Consider the following 25,017-nt stretch of genomic DNA (forward strand, 5'->3'; position numbering starts at 1 on the left):
GCTCAACCCCACTCCATTGCAGTCTTTACTGTAACGTCCAAGTCACCATTCCATTGCAGCCCTTGCTGCAACTCTGTCAGGCCCCACGCAGCAGCCCTACCTCTTCACCATTAAAACCAGCCCTCTACATTCACTCCATCTTTAATTCTCACTCATATTCTACCATCGCCAATACCCACCTCGTTACAAACTTCCATAGTCATCTTCCTTTAAGCGTTAATGCAGCAGTCGAGCTCCCTCCACAGATTTATTTCAATTCCATTCACCCTCATCTAGACCCCTCTCACTATTAGCACCCTATCAGTCTTCGACTTTCTCACAGAAGCAACTGAGTTTTCCTGAAGGAATCGCAGCAATCGACAACAATCCGTTCATCGTGTTTGGATTATTACCGCTCAGATTTTTTACTTCCTATGCTTCTTTGGCACGACTTAGTAGCAGGTAATTCTTTGTGTCTCTTTTCATAATAATTGCTTCATATCAGTTTTGCAAGGATTGAAGTCGAATCCAAATTGGATTAAATAGGTTCCCAATTCTATTTTTTTTTAAAAATCCAAGGTGAATTCGATTATATGCTGAATTTTAAATTGATGTGTACCTGCTCTAAATTTTTTTTCGATGCCGAATGATTGGTAAAGAATTTTGAGTATGTGTTGAGGCTGAATTTTAATGTAGGTGTTGTTTTCTCTTAGGTTCAATATTGAACTTTCATAAAATAAGTGAACTGGATGTTTTGTTATGATGAGTCGACTTAGTGTTGGTACTTTGATATGAATCTCAATACGTATTGCATGTGATCTTGTGATTAGTTTGCATCTAATTGAGAAGGATTTCATGGAGTATTAGTTTTTGAGATGTTACATATTGGTAATTAATTCCACGTGATCATGACTTTCATATATGTGTGGATTGTTGATTCGTTAACTCGTAATGTGGCCAACTCACTAATTTCTATGCACGTTGAGAGTTTAGAGTCGAATTTTTTCATAAAATAGACATTGAGTTGACTCACTGATTTAGGTGGACATCGGAGTATGGAAACTTATTTTATTTTTCAAAATGTGGTCAATGAGTCGACTCGCAGATTTGTGTTCACGTGGCAAAAACAGATTCTTGAAAATTCACAACTTGCTAACTTTGGGGATTTATGGATTTTTCTTTGATTTGGTGATTTTCCTAAGATCATGATTTTCTATTTTTGGAAAGTTGATATTTGTAAATTGCTAATTTGGGAAACCCAATTTTGATAATTTTCTAATTTGGAAAACCCCTTTTTCAAATTTCTAATTCTGATATCTCAATTTAGGAAATTTCTAATTTGGAAATTTCATGAATTTCCAAATTAAAAGTTTCATATTCTCAATTTTCTACTTTAGGAAGTTTTCACAAATTCCTAGTTTTGCCGATTTGGAAAATCTTCACATATTTTGATTTGTAATTGAAATGGTGCCACGTAGACGTTGAAGCATAGACCGGAATTAAGGCTTTTTCCAAATATTTCCATCTCTATGCGAAATTCAAGAAATTATATGATATTTGGGGAATATTGGCCTTGAGATTCGTTTAGCACACTCAATATAATTTGAGGATGATGGTGATGATGATTGGACCGTAAGCTTGACTTTAATCTTTACCCGTTGATCGTAGGATAGTTTGGATCGTAGTAGAGACCGATCATCTCGATCGGGCGGGTTCGGTGCCTAACACCTTCCGAAACCCGTAATCTGACCCTTTACCCAATTCTCTGATCTGTGGACCGACCCGATCCATTTTGGAGTTATTTTTGGTTCCTAGACCTAAACTAGGTGGCGACTCCTTACTCCCTAAAAGTCCCCATTGAATAAATCGGACCCTTATCCATAATTTGGTGGAAAACGGGTTGAGGCGATTTTACATTCGTCAGCCAGTTCGTCAATCTATGAAAGAAGAAGGTCGAAGTTAACACTTTGTTCAATCTTCGACAGGAGGTCGGGGAGAGTATCCGATCTTTCGTAACTCGTTTCCGAACGAAGGTGTTAAATGTAGAAGGCATGGACGAGGCGACCGCTTGTGTTGCGTACATTGCGGCAGTCATTCTGAGAACTCGGTTACACGAGTCATTGATCAAATTTGACCCAACCCGTTTGGAAGACTTGTATTCAAAGGTGGAGAAGTACATTCTCGTGGAGGAGTCTGTGAAGGGTAAGAGGCGGAGCGCTCAAACAGTGGCCAATAGCGAGGGAGGGAATGAAACACCAAAAGCATCGACCCAGCTCGGAGGGGAAGGAAGCAAGAAAAGGCGGAGAGAATCGAATGAGCAGTTGAGATGGAAGAGAGGTCGGGTGTACACACCACTCAATGAAAAATTGTCTGTAATACTGAGGCATATAAAGAGCGACCCCAGTTTCATTCAACCACCTCGGGGGTATAAGGGGAAACCCAAAAAATCGTACTGCGAGTATCATGAGGCTGAGGATCACCCCACCGAGAATCGTTATAGGCTACACCATATCATCCAGGATATGGTCGAAGCGGGGAAGCTCAAAAGGTATGTCTCGTCGAGAAGAGAGATAAGAAGGGAGATCCCCGAAGGAGGAGAACGGAAGCTCAGACCTCAATGGTCGGAAAAGGGGGGACGCCGCGAGCCGGAGGAGCGCAGGATAATGCATACCATCACGGGAATGCTGGGGGCAGGAAGACCGTCTAAACAGATAATTCGGGAGAGAGTAAAAAGGATCCGACGTATGGGTGGTATCAACCAAGTAACATCGGGGGCACGGGTTGATGAGACGACAGGCAATGGAGCGGATGCACGGGTGATAGCTTTTATGGAGGACGACCTGAGGGGAACGGTGATGCCCCACCAGGACGCACTCGTGATCGCACTCCCAGTTGGGAACGTCGAGCTCCGTAGAATACTGGTGGACTTGGGAAGTAAAGTGGATATTCTTTTCTTAAGCACAACAAGAAGGATGGGGATTTCAGATAGTTTGGAACCAACCCAAACCCTAGTTTATGGGTTCAATGGGGCTCCCAACAGCTCGGTGGGACAAATCACACTCTCGATCACAACGGGATCAAAAGTGGTGATGACAAGATTTGTGGTGTTAGAGGCGGACTCAACCTATAACGCAATCCTTGGGTGAGGATGGATACATGAAATGAGAGCAGTCTCCTCAACTTATCACCAGGTAATTCGATTCCCGGGCAAGGAAGGGGTAATGGAGATCAGAGGTGACCAGGAGATGGCGCAACGGTGTTTTCACCTAACCTTGAAGCAAGGACGGGGAGCCGAGGGCATTCCTCAGAAGAAGAGGAAGGAGTCACCTGTCGAAGGAGAAACGTCATAGTAATTACAGAAGGAGCCACAACAGGAACGGATGACAACAATTGAGGAAGTTGAGACGGTAGACCTCAGAGATAACGGTGATCAGCTGGTTAGTATCGGCCTCACAATGTTGCAGGAGAAGAAAGTAGCATTAGTCCAGCTACTAAGGGAAAACAAGGATGTGTTCGCATGATCGTTCGAGGATATGCCAAGAATAGACCCTTCGGTTGCGTGCCACAGACTAAACATCAACAAGGAATTCCGACCTGTTTGGCAGAAGTCAAGGAGACTATCACCCCGTTTAAGACAGGAGTAAATGAGGAAATCGAGAAGTTATTAAAGGCTGGATTCATCATGAAAGTAGATTACCCAGAATGGATAGCCAATATAGTTGCAGTGCCGAAGAAAGACGGAAGGGTAAGAGTATGCATTGACTTCACGAATCTCAATAAGGCGTATCCAAAGGATAATTTCCCCCTGCCAAAGATCGATAAATTGGTCGATGCTACGGTCGGGCATGAGAGAATGTCATTCATGGACGGATACTCCGGTTATAACCATATCCCTTTAGCAGCAGAGGATCATGAGAGAACGTCGTTCATCACCAAGCAAGGACTGTTCAGCTTTAAGGTCATGTCGTTCGGCTTGAGGAACATTGGGGCCACTTACTAGAGACTCGTGACAAGGATGTTCGAGGGGTTGATCGGGAAGACTGTGGAGGTGTACATCGATGACTTGTTAGTAAAAAGCAGGAAAACAGAAGACCATTTGGCAGACCTCAAACAGACTTTTGACTGGTTGAGGAGTTTTCAAATGAAGCTGAATCTGAAAAAATGCGTATTCGCAATTTCTTCTGGGAAATTCCTTGGGCACATTATCACCATAAGAGGCATCAAAGCCAACCCAGATCAAATCCGGGCTATCGTAGAAATACCGAGCCCTAGTAATCAAAAATAGGTGCAAAAGCTGGCGGGAAGAGTAGCAGCGTTGAATAAGTTTATTTCCCGAGTATCCGACAGATGCCGCCCACTATTCAAGTTGTTGCAAAAGGAAAAGAACTTCACCTGGAGCACAGAATGTGAAATGGTGTTTAACAACCTGAAGAAGTACTTAGGGCAATCACCGATCCTTAGCTCTCCATAGGAGGGGGAGGAGTTAATGATTTATCTGGCAACCAGCTCATCGTCTGTGAGCTCGGTTCTTTTCAAAGTCGACTTGGGGCAGGAGTACCCTATTTACTACGTCAGCAAAACATTAGGTCCATCAGAAACAAGGTACACGAAGACAGAGAAAGTGGGACTATCGCTCGTCTACTCAGCACACAAGCTCATGCCTTATTTCCTCTCACACCGTATCCGAGTTATGACAAATACCCATTAAAAGAAATGATGCACAGGTCAGAAAAATCCCGGAGGATGGCAAGATGGGCGGTGATTCTCGAAGAATACGACTTGCAGTTTGAATCACGAACAACACTAAAAGGGCAAGTGCTAGCGGATTTCCTCGCTAATTTCCCAGTCGAAGATCCAAATTGGGAATAATTGGAAGAAGGGGAAGAGATGGTGGAAGAAACAGAATTGTGGGACAAGCATGCAAGTTGGAGGATGTTCGTCGATGGCTCGTCAAATTATTCCAACTCAGGAGTTGGAATAATGCTAGTAACACCGAGCAACGACAGACTTGAGAAGATAATCAAGCTCGGATATGGGGCATCAAACAATAAGGCTGAGTAAGAGGCAGTTATCAATGGGCTGAAAATGTCAAACGAGCTGAAAGTTGGCCAAATTACGTTATGCACTGATTCGCAACTCATAGCGAATCAGTGCAATGGTAAATTCGAAGTAATGGACGACGTATGGCGAAATATCTAATCGCGGTAAATCGAGAAATTGAAAGATTCGACCAAGTAAAGATATGTCAGATACCAAGGGATGAAAACATGCATGTAGACTCGTTGGCATACATTGCTTCAATGCTAAGGGAAACAGAAAGTCGGGCTTTACTGGTAGAATACTTGCCTAAAGTAAGCATTGATTACGATGAAGGAGAATGCGCACAGATAGAACGAACCTTGGGATGGATGGAAGAATACACGCAGTATCTACACTCAAAGGTGTTGCCACGGGACAAGATGGAGGCAAGAAAGATGCTACGGCAGGTTGATAAATATACACTCGTTGAAGGAGAACTTTATAGAATGTCGTTTGGGGGACCACTTCTGAAATGCCTTAATAAGGTGGAATCCGAGCTCATAATGGCGGAAATTCATGAGGAGATCTGTGGCAACCATTCGGGAGGACGATCACTCGCCAATAAGGTAATCAACCAGGGCTATTTTTGACCAAGGATGTAAGAAGATTGCAAAAAATACGTAAGGACATGCGATAAATGCCAAAAACATGCCCTCATGCATCTACAGCCAGCCAGTGAGCTCCACCTTATGAACTCACCCTGGCCATTATCTATATAGGGGATGGACATTGTCGAACCTCTACCTCGGGAAAAAAGGGGTAAGCTCTTCATCCTAGTAGCTACAGATTACTTTACTAAATGGGTCGAAGCTGTTCCGCTCACTCGAATTAGGGAGGATGAGGTCATCAAGTTCACTTGGGAGCATATTATAACGCGTTTCGGAATCCCCTATGCACTGATCTCCGACAACGAAACACAATTCAAGGGTAACCGTATGCAATCATACTACAAGGAGTACGGGATCCGATCGCTCCAGTCATCCCTGAGGTATCCGCAAGGCAACGGGCAGGCGGAAGCATCCAACAAGACAATCCTCGAAAACTTAAAAAAGAAATTGGCTGAGCATAAAGGAAGATGGGTGGACAAGTTGCACAGTGTCCTATGGGCTTACCGGACTACAGCCAAGAGGGCAACAGGGTTCACTCCGTTCGCATTGGCCTACGGGACTGAAGCCGTCATCCCGACCGAAATTTAGGTCCCCACTACCAGAATACAAGTGGTCGAAACTAATTTGAATGATGAATGGTAGCTCGAAATTTGGATTGGTTGGACGAGACACGAGAAAGGGTTATAGAGAGATTGGCACGATACCAGCAAGTGCTAAAGAGGTCTTATGATTGGAAGGTCCGTCGTAGGGAATTCAAAGTCGGCGACTTGGTACTTCGAAAGGTATTCTCCAACACGAAGGAAACTAACAGTGGAGAGCTCGGGGTTAATTGGGAAGGACCTTACATCGTCAACAAAGTCGGAGAATCTGGTGCATACTATTTAAAAACATCAACAGGAGATGTAATTCTGTCACCATAGAATGTATTCAACCTAAAGAGATATTATCAATAAAAAGTTACCTGCATCTACGCCTAACTGTCCAGATCAAAGCCTTGGCCCTTCACGGGAGCCAAGCCCAACTAAGGAGTTGGTTTAAGGGAAAGCTTCGACCCCCCAATAGGAGCCGAGCCCAACTGAGGAGTTGGTTCAGGTCAAAGCCTTGGCCCTTCACGGGAGCCAAGCCCAATTGAGGAGTTGGTTTAAAGGAAAGCCTCGGCCCCTCAACAGGAGTCGAGCCCAACTCAGGAGTTGGTTCAGGTCAAAGCTTTGACTCTTCACGAAAGTTAAGCCCAACTGAGGAGTTGGTTCAGGTCAAAGCTTTGACTCTTCACGGAAGTTAAGCCCAACTGAGGAGTTGGTTTAAGGGAAAGCCTCGGCCCCTCAATAGGAGCCGAGCTCAACTGAGGAGTTGGTTCAGGTTAAGGCCTTGGCCCTTCACGAGAGCCAAGCCCAATGAGGAGTTGGTTTAAGGGAAAGCCTCGACCCCTCAACAGGAGTCGAGCCCAACTAAGGAGTTAGTTCACGCCAAAACCTTGGCCCTTCACGGAAGCCAAGCCCAACTGAAGAGTTGATTCAAGTCAAAGCCTGGGCACTTCACGAGAGCCAAGCACAACTGGGGAGATGAGTTAAGGAAAAGCCTCGACATTCCCTCCCCCCCCAAAAAAAAATGTCGAGCTTATTTAAAGAATGGGTTCAAATAAAAGCAGTATTAATTGTTTTCGGGGTTACTAACAGTAAGCTTAAGACGACAAAGCTAAGTAAAATAAAGCGGGACACAAGCAGTTCAGGAAGTGCAAATATTTCATTAATATGGAAAAATTACATTCAGGAAATTCACAAGTACAAAAATTATTACAAAAGAAAGAAAGAAAAGAATCAGGCATCCGCTTCTACTATGGCCGCGGCATCATCGGGAGCTTGTTCTTCGACATGTGCGGCAGAAGCTTCAAGATTCGGCTCGGGAATAGCAATAGGTATAGCTTCTGGCTTCTTAGTTGCAGCCTCAACTTTTCTTAGCTTCTCCTTCAACTTATTACAGGCTTTCTCCTAGGCTTCCTCTGAAGAATCCAGCTGGGCTTGGAGGGAGTTGAGTTGATCCTGTAGAGCCCTCTCTTGCTCCACCTCCTTAGCCTTCACCAGCTTTTCTAACGAAGAGATCTTCCCCTCTGCCAAGGCCAAACGATCTTTACTCTGCTCCAGCTCGGATAGTATGCTATCCAAGCTCGATTGGAGCTTTGAGGAATTGGCCACAGTCGCATCCCTTTCAGCCTCAAGCTGAAGAATGTGACCTTCCGCGACATGGAGGTCATGCGTCGAAGTGTCACGTGCTTTAACAAGCTTGGCCACAGCATGTTGCGCCTGGAAATAAAAAGAAAAAGTGTTAGAGAATTACAAGTGTAAAAAGGAAAGTAAAATAAAAAAACTTACCGCGACCAGAGCCCGGAATGCGTCATTAGAAAACTTCGCCGAATCACCAGCAAAACTTCGACGAGTTTTCTCCGTGTCCTGCGGTAGCGCAGATGCTTCAAAAATTGCCCTGGTTACCACCGGATTGGACAGGGTTGAGTCCTTGTCCGATACCGGCCTTCCCCTGACCATGGGTTGTATCACCCAGGGGGAAGAAGGGGGCAAATTTCCCCTCTACACTGAACCAGCCGAGGATGCTTGAGATACCTCGACTGGTTGGCTTGCCCCCTCGGCAACAGGAGGAGGAGGCAATTGGAGCACGGGGGTCGGGGAGCGAGGCCCCCTCCTCAACCTCTTGCGGAGAGGTTGGTGGTCTTCTTCTTCCTCTTCTTTTTCTTCCCTGGCAGCACGCCCCACCCCGGGAGTTCTAGTGGGTAGGGTGGGGGGGAACTCTGCAACGTCCTCCTCGGAGTCGAAGCCTAGGATTGGTGGAGGACGTTTGGACTGGAGCGCCATGTTGGATGGGCGGATTGTTGGAGGTAGAAGGGCGGTGACCTGGTCAAGAAGGTCGGGGTTCACCAGAAGATGGGTGATTGCCACCATTCTCCTGGAAACTTATCCTTGCTCGGACCTGCAATTACATTCAAACAGTAAGTCATAAACTCTAGAAAGCAAAGAGATGCAGGTTTTAGAAAGGAAGATGGGAAGTAATAAATAAGACTCACCGTGGGGGTTGAAGGAGTGGTACGTCAAGGGGGAAGCTCATCCCCGGGAGCGTTTTCCCACTGACCGGACAATTGGACCGGAAATAAAAACCACTCCTTGTCCGAGTCAGGAAGCTCGATCAAGGACGACTTCCTTCTCCTCTTGGAAAGATAGAAGAAACCGGCCTGTTCGGACACTTCTTGAGGGCGAATTGGGCCCTAATGTCCGGCAGGCCGAGTTGCAGACCTTCTTCCAGTCTGTCATTCATTAGCTCGAAAGCCTGAATTAGACGGAAGAAGTTCCCGCTCATTTGGCGGGGAGGCCTCCTGTAGAAGTTCAGGACCTCTTGAGTTAGCCTGCTAAGGGGAACTCGGAGGCCAGCCTTCAATTGACCCCAGTGTACCACAGTGGTACTTGGAGAGCATTAACGCTGGACAAGGGTCTCGTCCACATAGAACAGACCCACACTACTGGGGACACCAAAGGCATCCTGAACAGTGTCCAGGGGAAGGTGAACGGGGGAATAAGACTTCCCTCAAGAAGTGGAGGCACTGCTGGGGACACCTGGCCATTTATAAGAGAAAAACAGAAAGGAAGAGAAGGGGCAAAGGCGGAGGAGAGGGGAAGGACCTTGACCAAGTTACCTTTTCGCTGTTTTTCTTCTCTTCAAAGGAAACCAGGAGCTTCAGGCCACTGGGTAGCAGTTGACTGAATGGCACAGCGAAGGCACAAGTGGAGGCACGAATGGAAGCAGAAAAGACGCGAGAGAGCGGATGGGCAGAGTAACGGCAATGTGAGTGAAAGTGAAAGTAAAAATGAGAAATGAGTGGGATATATATAGACTAGAGGAGCCTCAAGATGTGTGTGGAGAATCAACGGTTGGGATCTCTTAAGCAAGTAATGATGGGGCATTAAATGCTAAGAGATCCGATATGACCGTTCGACCATCGCACGCGAATCAAGTTATTCACAGAGTGCCACGTGTACGCTAAACATAATTGCACCGTAAAAACCAACAGACAGGACACGCCTTACGAGAACAGCCCTACTGACCATCGCCCTCGAAAAACGAATGGGCTAAGTAACGATTCGTCACAGTAAAATCATTAATCCTAGCTGTGACCCACTGAGAGCTTGCCACGTGTCAACTTTATAATTTTTTTTAATTTCTCGAGCACCTGAGCAATCCGCCCGAGCCCTCGAGATGGGGTATTGTGGGGGAAATTCTCAAATATGGACATGTGGCTCGAATGAAGCCCGGAAGTATGAACTTGAAGCTTGGATAGACTGTTATGTTTGCCCACTTGGTTAGACTCCTCGGATGCACGGACATCAGCCCGAACCTGCACCACCAATCCATCAAGTAGCACGGATGGCGTACTCCGTGGATATCAGGCGTTAGTGTAGGTCGGCAAGACGAGTCTGACAGATGTGCCATTGATTGACAACTCTAACAATCCACATCATGTCAGATCTGCTCTGATTATCCCAGAATTGACAGAGCAGTTGTAACTACTCCTGCAGTTGACGTGTCAGAAGGTAGGTTAACTGCCCTGGGTCACTTCAAAGAATGGCACAAAAAACGATCAAGTTGGATGGTTATAAAAGGAAGAGGATCATGGGTAAGAAAGAAGTTCGAATTCTTCTTCTCTCTAAACTAAATTAAGATTGATAAACTCTCATAGTGTCTAACTTGATCGTTGGAGTGGGCTAATTCGCAGGTCCGCCCAAGCAAAGAGAGAGGAAAAGTGTAGAGTCAATTCCAGCATCTACAAAATATCTAATTTATAGGAGATTATGCGCAAAATTAGTAATACTTGTTATTGGAATGATTCAAGGATAAAAAAGGAAAGAGAATCTAAATAGAAATTCAGTTACCAAATTGGGAAAGGGATGAACCAGTAAACGTCTTAAATGGGGATTCCATCCCATTCTCTATAAAAGGGCACACTACTAACATTAAAAGGTGCGAAATTTTCCTGCCATTTAACTTTGGAAGGGATTATCTTAAAAACTAACTTGGGCATCGTAGGCTCTGTGGTGCAGGCTCTCCCTCAGAAGGAGATTGCAACACCAAAGAAAGATCAGGGTCTCAAGGTAAATCACTAAAATTGCCAGTCATAAGAAGCATCATTCAAGAGTTAAGCCTACTAAATTCTACATTATTAATGGTTATGAATCATAAACTTAAATGTTGTTGTTCAATATACCTTTATAATTATCTCGTAGAATGCACGTGGATTAATATATTTAAAAGAATGAAATTTAAAAATTAGAATTATAATAATCTTATCATATGAAACAATAGATTATCCATTATATAGAAAGAAATTTCCTCATTTGCGCTCCAAGAGTACAATCGTCATTCGAACTAATTCAATTGTATTAATGAATAATTATTCTTAAATAAGGATTTTGTATGTGTTACAAAAATTACTTTTGTTGTTTTCGGCATTTAATATATCGTATTTCTTTTATGATGATATAATATTACTTAAAAAAAAAAAAACTAATAAATAAAATTTTGGTTTGAACCAAGCTTGTGGGAGAGAGAGAATAGATGTTGAGAGGAGAGTGAATATAATGGTATTTGATTTAAAAAACTGAAGGTATTATAAGTATTCAAATCTTATTAAGATTCATTGAGCTCAAATGGACAACCAAATTGGCAATCCAACACTAGGGTGCTCTAGATTTCATGGAAAAACTAAGATCCAAGAAATTAAAATAACTTAGTAATATATATATTATTTTGGGCTTGCTCCAAGGTTTTAAAAACGGACAACTACTAAACTTTCAAATTTAGATTGAAATTAAACGGTAAAAATAGGTTTTTTCGGGAAAAAAAAATCTTCATAGTTTATAGATTTTTTTTTCCCTCTACATACTTGGGGCATCAGATCATGTTTTTGGATGCCACAAGGTGAGCTCAACGACCCATAGTAAGATTTAAAAACTTACTAAGTTAGTAAGGGTAGCTTTGCTCTTTTACAAGCCGGCACCTCCAAGAGACGTGGGTCATGGTTTCAAAACTCATCCGAGACCAAGATGTATTGCTTGAGTTGTCTCGATATCAAGCATGGACTAGATGGACAGACAAATCAATTTTTTAGATGAGATTTAAAACCACATGTTTATTTTTCTCATTATTGAACGAGACGTCTCAAACATATCTGAAAACTCATCCAAGACGACTCGGTAGCTAGCATGGACAACACAAGTCGCCAAACCGAGTTTTAAAACAATGACGTGGGTACCTAATATAATTATCAAAAATATTATTTAGTTTTAGGATGCCACAAGGTGAACTCAACGACCCTTAGTCATTAAGCTTTGAAATCGTACTAAGTAGGGCTAGACTTACTACTTTACAATTGTGCTCCTCTAAGAGACGTGAGTAAATAATATAATTAAAAAAAAATATTATTTTAAATTTTAATTAAAAATTATATTTTAAATAAATTTAAACGTAAGAAAAAGAAAAAATTGCTTTCGACTTTCTAAGGAGGTAGAGAATAAGTAGGGTAAAATCTTGTATGCATGTCCAGTCAAACCAAGATTTAGCATCAAGACATGTTAAAAAATGCTATGAAGTGAGCCTAATCTTCAGGAGTGAAATTTCAATTGCTTGCAATTGAATGACAGATTCACCTCTGGCTTTATTAAGAATGCAACTTGTAATGTAGGCACATTTTTCTTTTAGCTTACAATGCCATATTTGCTATTCCAAGTGCTTGTTATTTTGGAGCTTCAAATTATGTGAAATTTATGTGAGGACTAGCTGATCATTTTTTTCAATTATTTTTATATCATACAGATTGATCTTTGTGAAAAGGAATAAGAGAATCTCATTATTTTTGAAGGGAGTGGGAAAAAAATAATCAGAACAAATAAATAAAAGAGAATGGCAACATTTGCTCATGAAAAATCCATTGATAGCCTCTTAGAAATGAATAATAACGTCGTTTGTCGTGCTAAGCCAACAAAGCCTAGTGATGAAACTTACATGTAATGCCGATGTTGATCCTACAGTTACAATAGAACTTGTTTTATGAGCTTCTCTCGTTATATATATTTATCTTCTCAAACTTTGTTGGTGAAGGTGGGAAGTTGAAAATTCCTTGTTGACAATGAAGATGTCCCTTGGTCATGGTCTTGGGGTCGTTAACTGGATTTGGGACGTTGATGAGAGTTATTTTCTTCATAGTGAGTCTTATCGAGATCAAATTCGGACTGTTTTCATGTGGAAACAAATCTATTATTCGAACTATCACATTAATAATGTTTGTAGCATTCCCTAATACTTCTACCTGTTTGCACTTACGGTCGGGGAAAAATTGTTATTTTTTCTCCTTATAACTTTTAACACTTTATGAGAAATTATATTGACACGTCAAAAATATCTGAGGGTTAGCTAAATTGAAAAAAAAAACAATTTTTTTTTTATTTTGGGGCACTCCCTTGTCTTTTTTTTTTCCTTCTCCTTCTCCTCTTTCGATCTTCCTCTCCCTCTTAGTTTTTTTTTCTTTTTCTTCTTCTCCAATCTCTCTCTCTCCCTCTCTATTTTCTTCTTCTTCTTCTCCTCCCCTCCTTTGCTGATTTCTCTCCCCCTCTTTGTTTTCTTCTTCTTCTCCTGGCTTGAGTCATTAGAATAGGTGGTGAATGAGAGATATGCCCACAACAATTTTTGGATTTTTAGAGGTACCCATAACAATTGGAGGGCTCTTAGAGTTGGTTGGTGTGTCAATAAAATTTCCAATCATTTATTATTGACACGAATTTATGTGGGGGTCAAAGATACCCCAAGTGTTTTCAGATGACATATCTCCCTTGACCTAAGTTTTCTCTAAGAGAATAAACCAAATCACCAAAATTCCCTCATCTTCAACACGAGGGTAAAAGAATTTACAGTCTTCAAAAGCACAAGATTTTATCTTCGTCAACCTTCAAATCAATGTATTTAAGTTATTTCAACCTCTAACCTATATGATTATTAACTTGTCCGAAAATCGGTTATCTTCATCAAACTCTTAGATAAATTATTTTAATCTAATCTATTTCCTCTTCTTCAATTTGTTGTCAATTACTTTTAGAAAATCCTTGATTTTTATCCATAAATCCATCATCTTTTTTACTTCTTAAAATTTTTATCTGGTTCTGAAAGTTGAATGAGTAGAATCTTAAGGTTCAAAATCATGATAAAGGACTTTTGGTCTTTTAGGTTTGAAGATTGAAGGTGATGGATCTTTGAGAGAAAAATCAAAGCTTTTTTGGTTAAAATCTTTGAAAAGATTTTGGAAAAATGGAATTTTGTCGAGAGGAGTTGAGGTTGAAGACAAGGTCATTTCCGTCATTTCATGTTAATTTTTGAATTTTAGGCAAAACTTAAGTTAAGGGGGCGTGTCGTCACTTTGAAAAAACAGGGTGGTATCTAATATTGACCAAAATAGGGTGGTATTTCCAATATTGATCAAAATGTGGGGAGTATGTACATAAAGTCAGTAGTAACTCTCCGTCTCTCCCTCCAAAAGACAGGATTCATTTGTTTGGGCGGGAAATGCCCTTTTTAATCTCTCTCTCTCTCTGCAAATAATAAATCGAAACACAGAAACCATGGATTCAAAACCCTAGATTTCAATGGCTCCAAGGAAGAAATCTGGTTCATCTTCTACCAAAAAATCGAATCAAAACCAGAACCTATCCCAACCTTCAAAGTTCGGAATCCAACATTTCTTCGAACGCCACACTCAAAACGCTGCTAATGCTTCCTCAAATTCTCAAAACCCTAAAAATGTGCAGAAATCCCAAACCTCCGATCCAAAAAACCCTTCTCAAAGCACACCTCCTTCAAATCTCCCGACCATCGCCACCACCTCTGCTTCCCCCATTGCTGCCGAAGACAATCTATCCGAGGTCTCACCAGAAATTTCGAAGTCGGTGTCCTTCAAGCGGTTTAAATTCTCTCCTGGAATGGTTAGATATTATTAATTTTTCTTTCGAATTATTTGTTTTTGTAGAGGAGTCGATCTGTTACACTTAATGATTGAAAAAGTTTTGACTTTTATTCATTTATTTTGGATTATTTGTGATAGTTGATAAAGCAGAGCCAGGATGATGGAGGCGATGAGGTGACATGGAGGATTTCTCCAGTTAATGAGCGACTCCAGGCTGTCTCGAAGCGTTTGCCCGATATGATTCGAGTCTTGGCAGATACTTCGAAGCTGAATGCTTTGAATTTTCTTCCTTGTTCCCAAAAAGAGGCAATTGTTATGTGAATTTTCTGTGTTATTAGTTAATTTAATTTACTATTGTTGAAATTTAACAATGAATGTTGCAGAGTTCTCCTTGTTCGATGGGAAAGCTTGAGAAGTGGCTATCTTCTCCGACACTCAAGCCCCATGAAAGATCTTTAGTCTTCTCAAAAAGGGCATCTTTGAGAGCTGTTGATGAAGGTCAGGAGACAGAGGTCAATGGCGGCCATCGAAGTGGGAATGGTCTAAGCAATACTGGTTCAGTTAGTCAGCAGAGCCCTTTTCGGACACCACCTTCTGTATCGTATTGTCCTGATGAGGTAATTATCGTATTGTCATGTTGTGTGCGTGCTTGCGTGCGTGCAGCATTGCTAATGAAGATGATGGTATGTTATATGAGGAAAAAGTAAGAAATTGATATTAACATAATAAAATGGTTGTAATGGTTCTTAAACAAACAATTGCAGATATAAGGGGGATAAGAGTTAATAATATCTATTGTAACATAGGATATATTGACTGTTATTTCAGCAATGGTTTTTCTAAACCATGTTTTATGCTTAAGGATGATTTACCAAAGTGCCTATCTGATAAGTTGTTCTGGCCTTTAATGTTCTTATTGATGTACAGCCTGCAAATGGTATGCTGTGTAAAGGAGCTTTCGATCAACCAGGTTCACGGCAACATAGAAAGGTTCCTAAGTGCATTAAGATATTCTCCTTTTTTAGTCCTTTCCTGTAGTGGTTTGTCTTATGACCCCATCTGATGGTTTTCGTGGTTAAACGCTATCATATTATGTACCTTGTCCAATAATTTTGCCCTTCGTTCTTCTAGGCATTGCTTGAACTTTTGGATCAAGTGGAGGATGCAATTTCTGTTGAAGAAACAGTGCCCGATAAGTTGAAGACATATTCATTCAGAATTCAAGATACAAAGGGTAAAGCCATGGCTGTTGAATCAAATCCTAATGTGAAAACACCGCAAAGGGTCAATTGGCATTCTTCTGATCCAAATTTTCTTGTATTGGAGGTCTGCTTTCATTCTATGTTTTACTGTATCATTCCATAAAAGCAATTTGTGATATTTTGAGGATTTTTCCCCCCTTTTTTGATAAACAAGGTGGTTAGTGCTTAGTCATTAGTAGGTGAAGGTGGGTTTTGAACCCAGGTCATGGTATTGACACTCGCAGACTTTAAACAACTTAGGAAGCTGACACCTTCAATTTTTTGAGGAGATTGATTATATTTCATCACATCTCATCTGTAGGTGTCTGAGAAACATAGAATTGCTGATTCATCAAGTGTCGAATTCCCGTTTAAGGTACTCCTCGAACTTCAATCATGAAAAAAGTTGGTCCAACGCTTTTGAATACTATAGTTAAATTAGTGAAGATGTTTTTATTTATTTATTTATTTATTATTATTATTATTATTATTATTATTATTATTATTATTTGGTAGGTTCTTCGCTTACTGAATGAGCAAAGTGGGCAAGAGCGAGCTTTGCATTTGCATGATGAGTGGTAAGTAAATTGGTTGCTCTTGCTTGGTTTCTCACCACTTTCCTGGATGCTTGTTTTCAAATGTGGTTCTATTAATTGTTTGTCTCGTGTTCTTCCCTCATGGTTGCATGGCTTCTAGTTTTTATCATTCCTTTCATTGTTTTCTCTTTCTGGAATCCATTGTCAGTGGTACCTGTCGTTGCTGGAAATTTCCCTTGATTTCTACCTCACAGCACTGAAAACATTTTAATTAACATTGCTGATTCTAAACTTTGTTTAGCAATATTAATTTTCTGGAAGGCTTTCTAAAATGTTTTTATGACCGGTTAGGCTTTTTAAAATGTTGTCTAATCGTTCAATACCCCATTATCCTAGAGGTTTGATTTCTTGATCTTTTGAGTAACTGGAAGTCTCCCTGATTCACCTTCACTTTTTTCCAAGTAAAATAGGTAATCTGAGAAGATATACAACTTTTGTCTTCAGATTTTTTTCTTCTAAATAAATGACTATTCTATGATTAGGTCCTGAATTTATACCCTCTATCATGAAATCACTTGTATCTGATATTCCTTCTATTCTTAACTTGGTGGATTATTTTGTAATGGTTGCTGTTGGAGTATATGTAATAGTGTTTCGACGTTGAGGTCTGAGGTAAAGCATTTCTCTGGCGAATGCCTTGAGTCGTAAGGGGTGAACCTTACATGCACACAATTTATTTTTGTGTAAACAATAGTATGAAACGTACAAATACGAAGAAAAGAAGATGGATGTTTTTGATGTTGAAACTGCAATAAAAAAAAATATGTATTATGTATTTTTTACAATTTCTGTTGCAACTTAAATTATGTAAAACTAAAGGTTGTTGCAGCACCAAAAAAAAAAAAAAAAGGAAGTAGAGAAGAAAATGGAGAATGGAAGGGCCTGTTTGGAAGGAAGAGTTGCTGTAGTTGGAGTATTGGGAATTGACAATACGTCTTGAGTAAACTCTAGCATTTGGTTATCCTAGGAGTTAGAATAATTATAAGGTACACCAACACCGAATGTTGGCATTGATCACCACGAGGTTCTCTGCTTACCCATTGTTTCCAATTTTGTAGGTTTTATAGCGTCATTGGACCTGGTGACACTATAAATGTGATCGGAGAATTCGACAGCCAGGGAAGATGTGTTGTTGATCATGGCAATAATCTAGTCATTGTTCATCCAGATATACTGGTGTCTGGAACACGGGTAATTATTACATATTGCTCTCAGTTGCTTATTAATATTATTTTCATTGAAATTTAGGTGCTGGTTCATTATGCATCTATTATACATTTTTGAAGCGATGGTTGTATTTTTTATTTTTTTTGGTGCTAATGGACATTTAACAAATTGAGAACACTTTCAGGTTGCTGCTAGCTTTAGCTGTCCAAGAAGAACTGTTCTGGATGAAAGGCTAAAGTGCAACGAGTATTCAACCGCAGCATTAATTGGTACCTTGCTTCATCAGATTTTTCAGGTTTTGGTGTCTCAAGATACCTTTATACCTTCTTCAACAGCCACATCTTGGTATTACCTTTGCCCGAGAGAGATAAATGAGAGTGCCTGATAATGTATGTCATGCACAATGTCATTTTTTTTAGGCCGGACTGGTTAGGGAGTGTCCTACAAAAGAATTCTTGGAGGAGTATGCAAGAGTAGTGCTTCGGAAAAACATTGAGAGCATGTATGCATGTGGAGGTGGACATCTTTTGTGCTATATTCGCCTTTTGTTGCATGTAATATTGTTTAGGATTAATAGTGAAACCACTTAATACTAATCTACGTTTCATTGGCCATCCTTCGATTAAATTGTATTGTTTATCGTTCCTAGGATGAGCCATGGCAACTTAGCTCTAAAATTTCTAGTATCTTAACCTCCAATTTCTTATGTGAACTGTACAGTAAACGAAAATGATATGCACACAACATTGATTGACGCAATCCCAAGGATATTAAATTGGCTCACTCGCTTTACACAGGTATTATAATAATCTTTGGTTACTTTGTCTACTCGATGATCTAATTTATATGTTAGCTATCCTGTGAACTACTTATCTGATGTCAATGAAATATTGCTGGCACAGATGCTAGTCTATGGAACCGAATAGTTCATTAATATGGACTATTTATCTGATGCCAATGGAATAATGCTGGCATGTATTCTAGTCTATGGAACTGAATATTGCATGAATATGGTATGGGTGTCACCTTTGACACAGGTAGTGTTTGATTTGGGAACTTTTAAACATGAGATTAATGGAGTTGGTATTACGTGCTATTGGGATGACCCCAACAGCAGAAATGGATTTTAACAGATTCTTCGACTTGATCAATTTGTCCCATGGCTAAAAGTGTGCTTCAATGGAATAGGATTCTGTGCTAGCTATGAACCAAGCTTGTGAACTAGGGATCCCTTTGCAAGTTATATATATGTGGAGAATGGTAATGTCCAAGGCCTCATGGAGATGTTAGTATTCTCCCCAAATTTGGATTCCAAAAAATGCCCTCAATATTTTTGTCTTTTAGTACAAAAGGTAAGATCATTTTGGTACTTGTTTAAATATAGAAAAAACTCAATGACATATTTTTAAAAGCATTTATTGCACAATAATCAAAATACCATTGAGAATCTCTATATTTACAAAACTATAATCTTACAAATACTAAAATGACCTTATCTTTTTGTACTAAAAGCCAAAAATATCGAGGGCATTTTTTGGAAATCTAAACTTGTGGAGAATGCTAACATCCTTATGAGGTTTTGGACGCTAGCATTCTCCTATATATATGGTGCTACATTTTACCAAAAAACAATTCCTTAATCACTATCTTGTAAGGAGTGTCGCACCAGCATATGTGAATTGCTAGAATCATCTATGGGTAACTCTATTAGAACACTTTATGCTACACACTAACTCCTTATGCTTTAGTCTAATGGGTATGTCATGGTTGTTGACAGGAATCTGAAGTTCCTACTATTGATTTTGGTTCAAATAATGAACAGAAAAAGGTCAACATAATTGAGGTAAGGTTGTTTATTTGATGTTTTGGGGGGAGGGTGGGCGCATGTGCACTTTTCAAAAAAAAAAAAAAATGTGCACATATCTGTAGTTCATGCATATGCATAAACACATATGTCATATAGCCAATTTCATGGATAGACATGCAATCAGCACTCATGTTGACAAGATAAATTTGCATATATCAAGTATATGTATTCATACATAGTATACATGTTTGCAGTCATTGTTCATATTGGCCTATTCATGCTTCTTTTCATATGTACATCTGCTGAACTATGTAATTGAATAGTAATTTCATATTGAAGAAGAAATCCAATTCTTTAGTTCATTTTCAAGTGTTATATAAGCTGCATGTGATAGCCTTATACTAGATATATTGAGATTGTAGGTGATGGATATTGAGGAGATGGCATGGGCACCGAGATATGGTCTGAAAGGAATGATTGATGCTTCTATCCGAATAAAAGAAGATTCAAACACTAATGGATCCAATGAGAAAATCATGCCTTTAGAGTTTAAAACGGGAAAAGGAACCAGTGGCCAGGCATGTCTATGATTAACTAATCTACATACTATGGACTGACAAAATGGAAGGAAGTTTTCATTAATTCTTTCTTGTGGACTGCAATGTATTTTATCTCTCCCTTATGGTATTGTTTTTTTTTTTTCTTCCATATATGCAGTCTTTCATGGAACATTGTGCTCAGGTTGTCTTGTACACTCTTCTAATGTCTGAAAGGTGAGTTTGATTGGGCAATTTTTGTGTGTTTCAGCCTATCATGTGGACATTTCCATTCGAAACATTCTTTTGTTTGCTTTCTGTTTGTCTTGTTTTTAGGTACTCGAAGCATATTGACTCTGGTCTTCTTTATTATCTCCAAACAGATCAAACACATGTAAGATCAATTTTTTTTAAAAATGATTTTGCATGCTATCAAACTACTGAGTTGGTATTTGTTATTGCTTTAAGGGAATTGCGGTTCAAAGATCTGACATGGTTGGGCTAATAATGCGGCGTAACGAACTTGCGAGTGATATACTAAAGGCATCAACAATACAACAACTTCCTTCAATGCTACAGGTATGGTGCTCAACTTAGCCTTGTTAATTTCTTGATTACACTTTTCTGGATTGCCATTTGATTATTTTATGCATCTTCTATCGTAGAATCCAAATCAGTGCAAAAATTGTCGCCATCTCAATGTTTGTACAATTTATCATAAGGTAAGTCCCTCCAATATGCAATTAGCTCTTCTCAATCAGTAAGATAATTTGTAGAGTCTCTCAATTGTGATTTACTTCTACAGTATTGCTTTGGTTTCATGGATTGTTTAGTATGATCGAGACTGATGCAGTGTTGCCTTGCTATAGTAATTATTTGTTCCCTCCAACTCGAAGTTTCTGTATAATTGATTCTCACACTTGTCCCCCCACAAGACTATTCATTTCTTTTTCGAGGATATTTTTCGGGCTTTGCGAGACCCCTACCAGCAATTGGACAAATGAATAGTTAATATTATGCATGTCTACAAGAAGCATTTTCAATTATTTGAATAAAAACACTTAAGGAGTCATTTTCCTTAATTACTATGGAGAAGAAGCAATACAATATACTGTTCTGTATCTTGAAATGTTTGCTAGAACATTATTTGGTTGAGATCTTCCTTTATAGAATTGGGCAGCAATAACAATGAGCTTTGTCAACCTGAAAATCAGCCATTACCCATGAAATTAGATGTCAGTCACTCAAATCTCTTGAGTCCACCTTTTGGATCGTCTCCCTATATATTTTAATTGGTAAAAAATCGTCATCCACACTATTACAGAGGATTCATTCTCTCATGCCAAGCTCACCATCTTAGTGAACCACCGTGAGTCACCATTTTCTTTCTCAATGGACCAAACCTACTTGGGCTTCTCACAAGCCACCTAACCCATACAAAAGAAATGTTACATTAGCTGATTGGCACTCCAAATTTCCATGTTTTTTCTGTGTTGCGTGCTGGCATGACACGACACAACACTTCCGTGGCACACCACTAAATGCCTATGTACACACCGTATCAGTGCCACAATACTATTACTCAGCAAAATCTTTTTTTTTTATAGAGTTTTATATATTTAAAATAAGAAAGATATTTCTTCATAGTAATTGTCCCATTGAAAATCCAAATAGCAGCATGAACACAACAGTCACATACCACATTGGTGGAGCACAATTTTTAGGGAATACATATTTTTGGGCCCATTTATAAATTTTCGGGTCACCCATTGGTTGGCCTACACATCTAAAATTAAATTGATTAATGATTTCTTTACTCTTACTTTCAGTAGAGGAAATTTAAAAACACTGTAGTTTATCAATTAAAAAGTAAATAACATTTATGCTTTTATAAGGTTTTAACAAAGGGAAGGAGGGTGCCCCTTGGATTGGACACGACCTAAAATTCCTTTCACCTTGATGGTTCTAATTTTTTGAACGATGAGTTCTGGTCACAATGATATAGACCATTATGGCGGTTAGGATCAATTGGAATGGTACAAAATTTTGGATGCAATTTCTAGGCTGTTCCTCATTATATACAGATCTCATGAAACATATTTTCATTCATTCTACTTTTAGTTATTCTTGGGTAATGTGTTTTAATACCCCAGGCACATGGTGGCGACATAGATAGCAGCGGACTGGGGGTTGTGTTCGATTCAAATGTTAAACACTTAACCAATGTTCATTGTGATTTCCTTCGACAATGGGATCGGTTGATTGACTTGGAAGCCAAAGAGACACAGGTTAACGTTTAGAAATCATTAGACTCGTAATATTTGAAATGATAATGGCCATGATATTTGCTACATAATCCCTTGACATGTTTGTTCTTCTCACTATTTCAGGTTGCAAAGAAAGAAATTTGGCATTCACATTATCTTGTTGAACAATCCACCAACAGCCTTTCTCCCATTGTTCTTGATGTTTCAAATGGATTCTCACCAGATAAGTCTTCCAAAGATGGCCGATTCATTTATCATTTTGTTCGTAAGGATTTGCCTCTTCGTGACCTAGAAATGCATGATGGAGAAACTCTGAATGCAACCCCTTCTCTATCAAACAATCTGGACTGTGCACTCAGAAGTGGGGATTATGTGGTATAGATAATTTTCTTTATGACCTTAATTTTATTTTCTTTGTTATTTTTCCTTGTTGGGATGAATGTGATTTTCATTTGATGCATTCAGTCTTTATGAAATGTGTAGTACAAGTTTGTTATGAAACTTTTTACTGTAGGCAAGGGTTTTATATAATTCTGGTCAATATATGTATTTTATACCTAGTCCAATCTTCCCCCGACTAACATGCCTTTTAAGTATAGTTGAATTGCAAAATAAAATTCCTATTCCCAATTTTGATAAGGAATAAATGATGATGACGATGATTCCAATTTTGCATTTTATATTTCTGTAAGCTAATGCTAAGATCTGTTTGGCACAGTAGTAGCTAAATTTTTTCTCATGTACCTTTGCTAAGAAATTGCTATTTACTCATGCAAATATGATGCTTTGGCTTGCCATGTTCTCAAAGGCCTTTAGAAGGTAGACAGGGCGTAGTTTTCAAATTGAAGTTAAAATTTATCAAGGATAAATTGAAGGCATTCTCCTATGATGTTTTTGGAAGTGGAAGTTAAAAAGAACGAGCTTCTGTTGGAGATTGAAGAGTTGGATAGGAGGGAGGAAAAGGGTTTGTTATCCCCAGGGAGTAAGTTGATAAGGGGTATTGTTTAGGAAGAGTTTAATCAAAGGCTAATATGGAAGAGGTTTGTTGGAGACAAAAATCAAGAATCAAGTGGCTTAAAGAAGGAGATGGTAATACAATTTTTTGACCGTATGGCCAATGCTTATAGGAGGATCCAAGTTCATTTCAAAGATTAAAATTGGGGGAAAATGGGTAGAAGGGGAAGAGGTAGTAAGAAAGGAGGTGGAGATTTTTATATGGACTTGTCCTCGGAAAGATACCAATTTAGGCCTAAGTTAGGTGGGTTACACTTTGATTGCATTTCGGATTTGCAAAGGACTCATTTGGAAAGACCTTTTGAAGAGGAAGAAGTGTGGGCATCCTTATCTAGCTTATGCTTGGACAAGGCACCCAGGCCGGATGGTTTCACCATGGGTTTCTTCAAGTTTTGTTGGAACATCATAAAATGGGATTTGATGGCGGTGGTGAAAGACTTCTATGATCATGGTATCATGGATCGGGAGTTGAATTGCACATTCGTTGCCTTGGTTCAAAAGAAAGAAGGGTGGAGGACATAGCCGATCTTAGACCAATTAGTTTGGTGGCTGCCACCTACAAGATCATTTCGAAAATGCTCATTTTAAGAATGAAAGAAGTTATGGGGGATATCATTGATTCAAGCCAAGGTGCTTTTGTGAGTCGTAGACAAATCTTAGATGGGATTCTAGTTGCTAATGAATGCCTTGACTCAAGGATAAAAGCTAGGTCTCCGGTGTTGTGTGCAAAGTAGATTTGGAGAAAACTTATGATCACGTTAGTTGGAGGTGCTTGAAGTACATTTTAAGACGAATGAAGTTTGGGTTCAAGTGGATCTATTGGATTATGTTGTGCGTCTCCTCAACTTCCTTTTCTATTCTCATTAATGGTTTTCCAGAGGGTTTTTTCAAAAGCTCTAGGGGGTTTCGTCAAGGAGATTCTCTTTCCCCCTTTTTATTCTTGGTGGTTGTAAAAGCCTTGGGATGGATGATCGGAAGAGAAGTGGAGAATTAGGTTTTGGTGGTTTATGCCCAAGCATCGATGGTCTGTTATTAACTTAGTTACAGTTTGCAGATGATACCTTGGTTTTCTTGGATGAGGATATAAATCAAGTTAGATTCCTTGGAGGTGTGCCGTGTTGTTTTGAAGCAGTGACCGGCCTTCTAGTGAACCTTTGTAAGAGTAGACTTTTTCCTGTGGGACAAGTGGTAGATGGATGATATAACGACATATTTGGGTTGTCAAGTAGACTCTCTTCCTTCTTCATATCTGGGTCTTCCAATGGGGGCCCCTTACAAGAGTACCAGTATATGGAAGCTGGTAATAGAGAAGGTTTCTAGAATATTAGGTTCTTGGCAAGCTAATTATTTGTCTAAGGGAGGGAAGCTTTCTTTAATCAAGAGTGTGTTTTATAGTATATCAATCTATTGCTTCTCTCTTTTCTTGGTACCTAGAAGTGTGGAGTTGAAACTAGACAAACTATTCAGAGATTTCTTGTGGCATGGTAAGGGTGGTAAAAGTAAACTTCATTTAGTAAGTTGGAAAAATGTGTGTACGGTCAAGAGCTTGGGGAGTTTGGGCTTCAAGAATTTAGCATCTTTGAACTAGGCTTTATTAGGAAAATGGCTATGGAGATTTGGGATGGAACGGGAAAGTTTACTGAGAAAGGTAATTGTGGTGAAGTATGGGAAGAAATTCTTTGGCTGGGAAAGTGGGGAGGCAAATAACACTTATGG

The 25,017-nt window shown here is 39.7% G+C and overlaps 2 protein-coding genes across 3 annotated transcripts in view; both read left to right on the plus strand.

Moving 5' to 3' along the window:
* The first annotated feature begins 2,030 nt into the window (after window positions 1-2,030).
* LOC147391444 (uncharacterized) lies at window positions 2,031-3,125 on the plus strand. The gene has a single exon (XM_086459067.1). It carries the CDS (start codon window positions 2,031-2,033, stop codon window positions 3,123-3,125), a length of 1,095 nt encoding a protein of 364 aa, XP_086315193.1.
* An 11,114-nt stretch (window positions 3,126-14,239) lies between these two features.
* The window catches only part of EMB2411 (DNA replication helicase), a 30,536-nt gene continuing 19,758 nt past the window's right edge, over window positions 14,240-25,017 (plus strand). The window contains exons 1-19 of one of the 2 annotated variants that reach the window (XR_015183138.1): window positions 14,240-14,692; window positions 14,812-14,979; window positions 15,057-15,290; window positions 15,601-15,663; window positions 15,805-15,999; window positions 16,237-16,290; window positions 16,431-16,492; window positions 17,569-17,701; window positions 17,862-17,972; window positions 18,097-18,193; window positions 18,398-18,474; window positions 19,455-19,520; window positions 19,907-20,062; window positions 20,202-20,257; window positions 20,357-20,414; window positions 20,489-20,599; window positions 20,686-20,742; window positions 22,174-22,308; window positions 22,411-22,662. Coding sequence is in view for 1 of the 2 variants with exons in the window: in XM_086459655.1 (XP_086315781.1) it covers window positions 14,357-14,692; window positions 14,812-14,979; window positions 15,057-15,290; window positions 15,601-15,663; window positions 15,805-15,999; window positions 16,237-16,290; window positions 16,431-16,492; window positions 17,569-17,701; window positions 17,862-17,972; window positions 18,097-18,193; window positions 18,398-18,474; window positions 19,455-19,520; window positions 19,907-20,062; window positions 20,202-20,257; window positions 20,357-20,414; window positions 20,489-20,599; window positions 20,686-20,742; window positions 22,174-22,308; window positions 22,411-22,662 (2,421 nt within the window). In the remaining variant the exon portion in view is untranslated. The remainder of the gene's footprint in view (window positions 14,693-14,811; window positions 14,980-15,056; window positions 15,291-15,600; window positions 15,664-15,804; window positions 16,000-16,236; window positions 16,291-16,430; window positions 16,493-17,568; window positions 17,702-17,861; window positions 17,973-18,096; window positions 18,194-18,397; window positions 18,475-19,454; window positions 19,521-19,906; window positions 20,063-20,201; window positions 20,258-20,356; window positions 20,415-20,488; window positions 20,600-20,685; window positions 20,743-22,173; window positions 22,309-22,410; window positions 22,663-25,017) is intronic. The other variant, XM_086459655.1, reaches the window with a different exon arrangement.

The sequence above is a fragment of the Akebia trifoliata genome, chromosome 11 (genome assembly GCF_017979445.1).
Source record: "Akebia trifoliata isolate Shusen 1 chromosome 11, ASM1797944v1, whole genome shotgun sequence".
Classification (NCBI taxonomy): Eukaryota; Viridiplantae; Streptophyta; class Magnoliopsida; order Ranunculales; family Lardizabalaceae; genus Akebia; species Akebia trifoliata.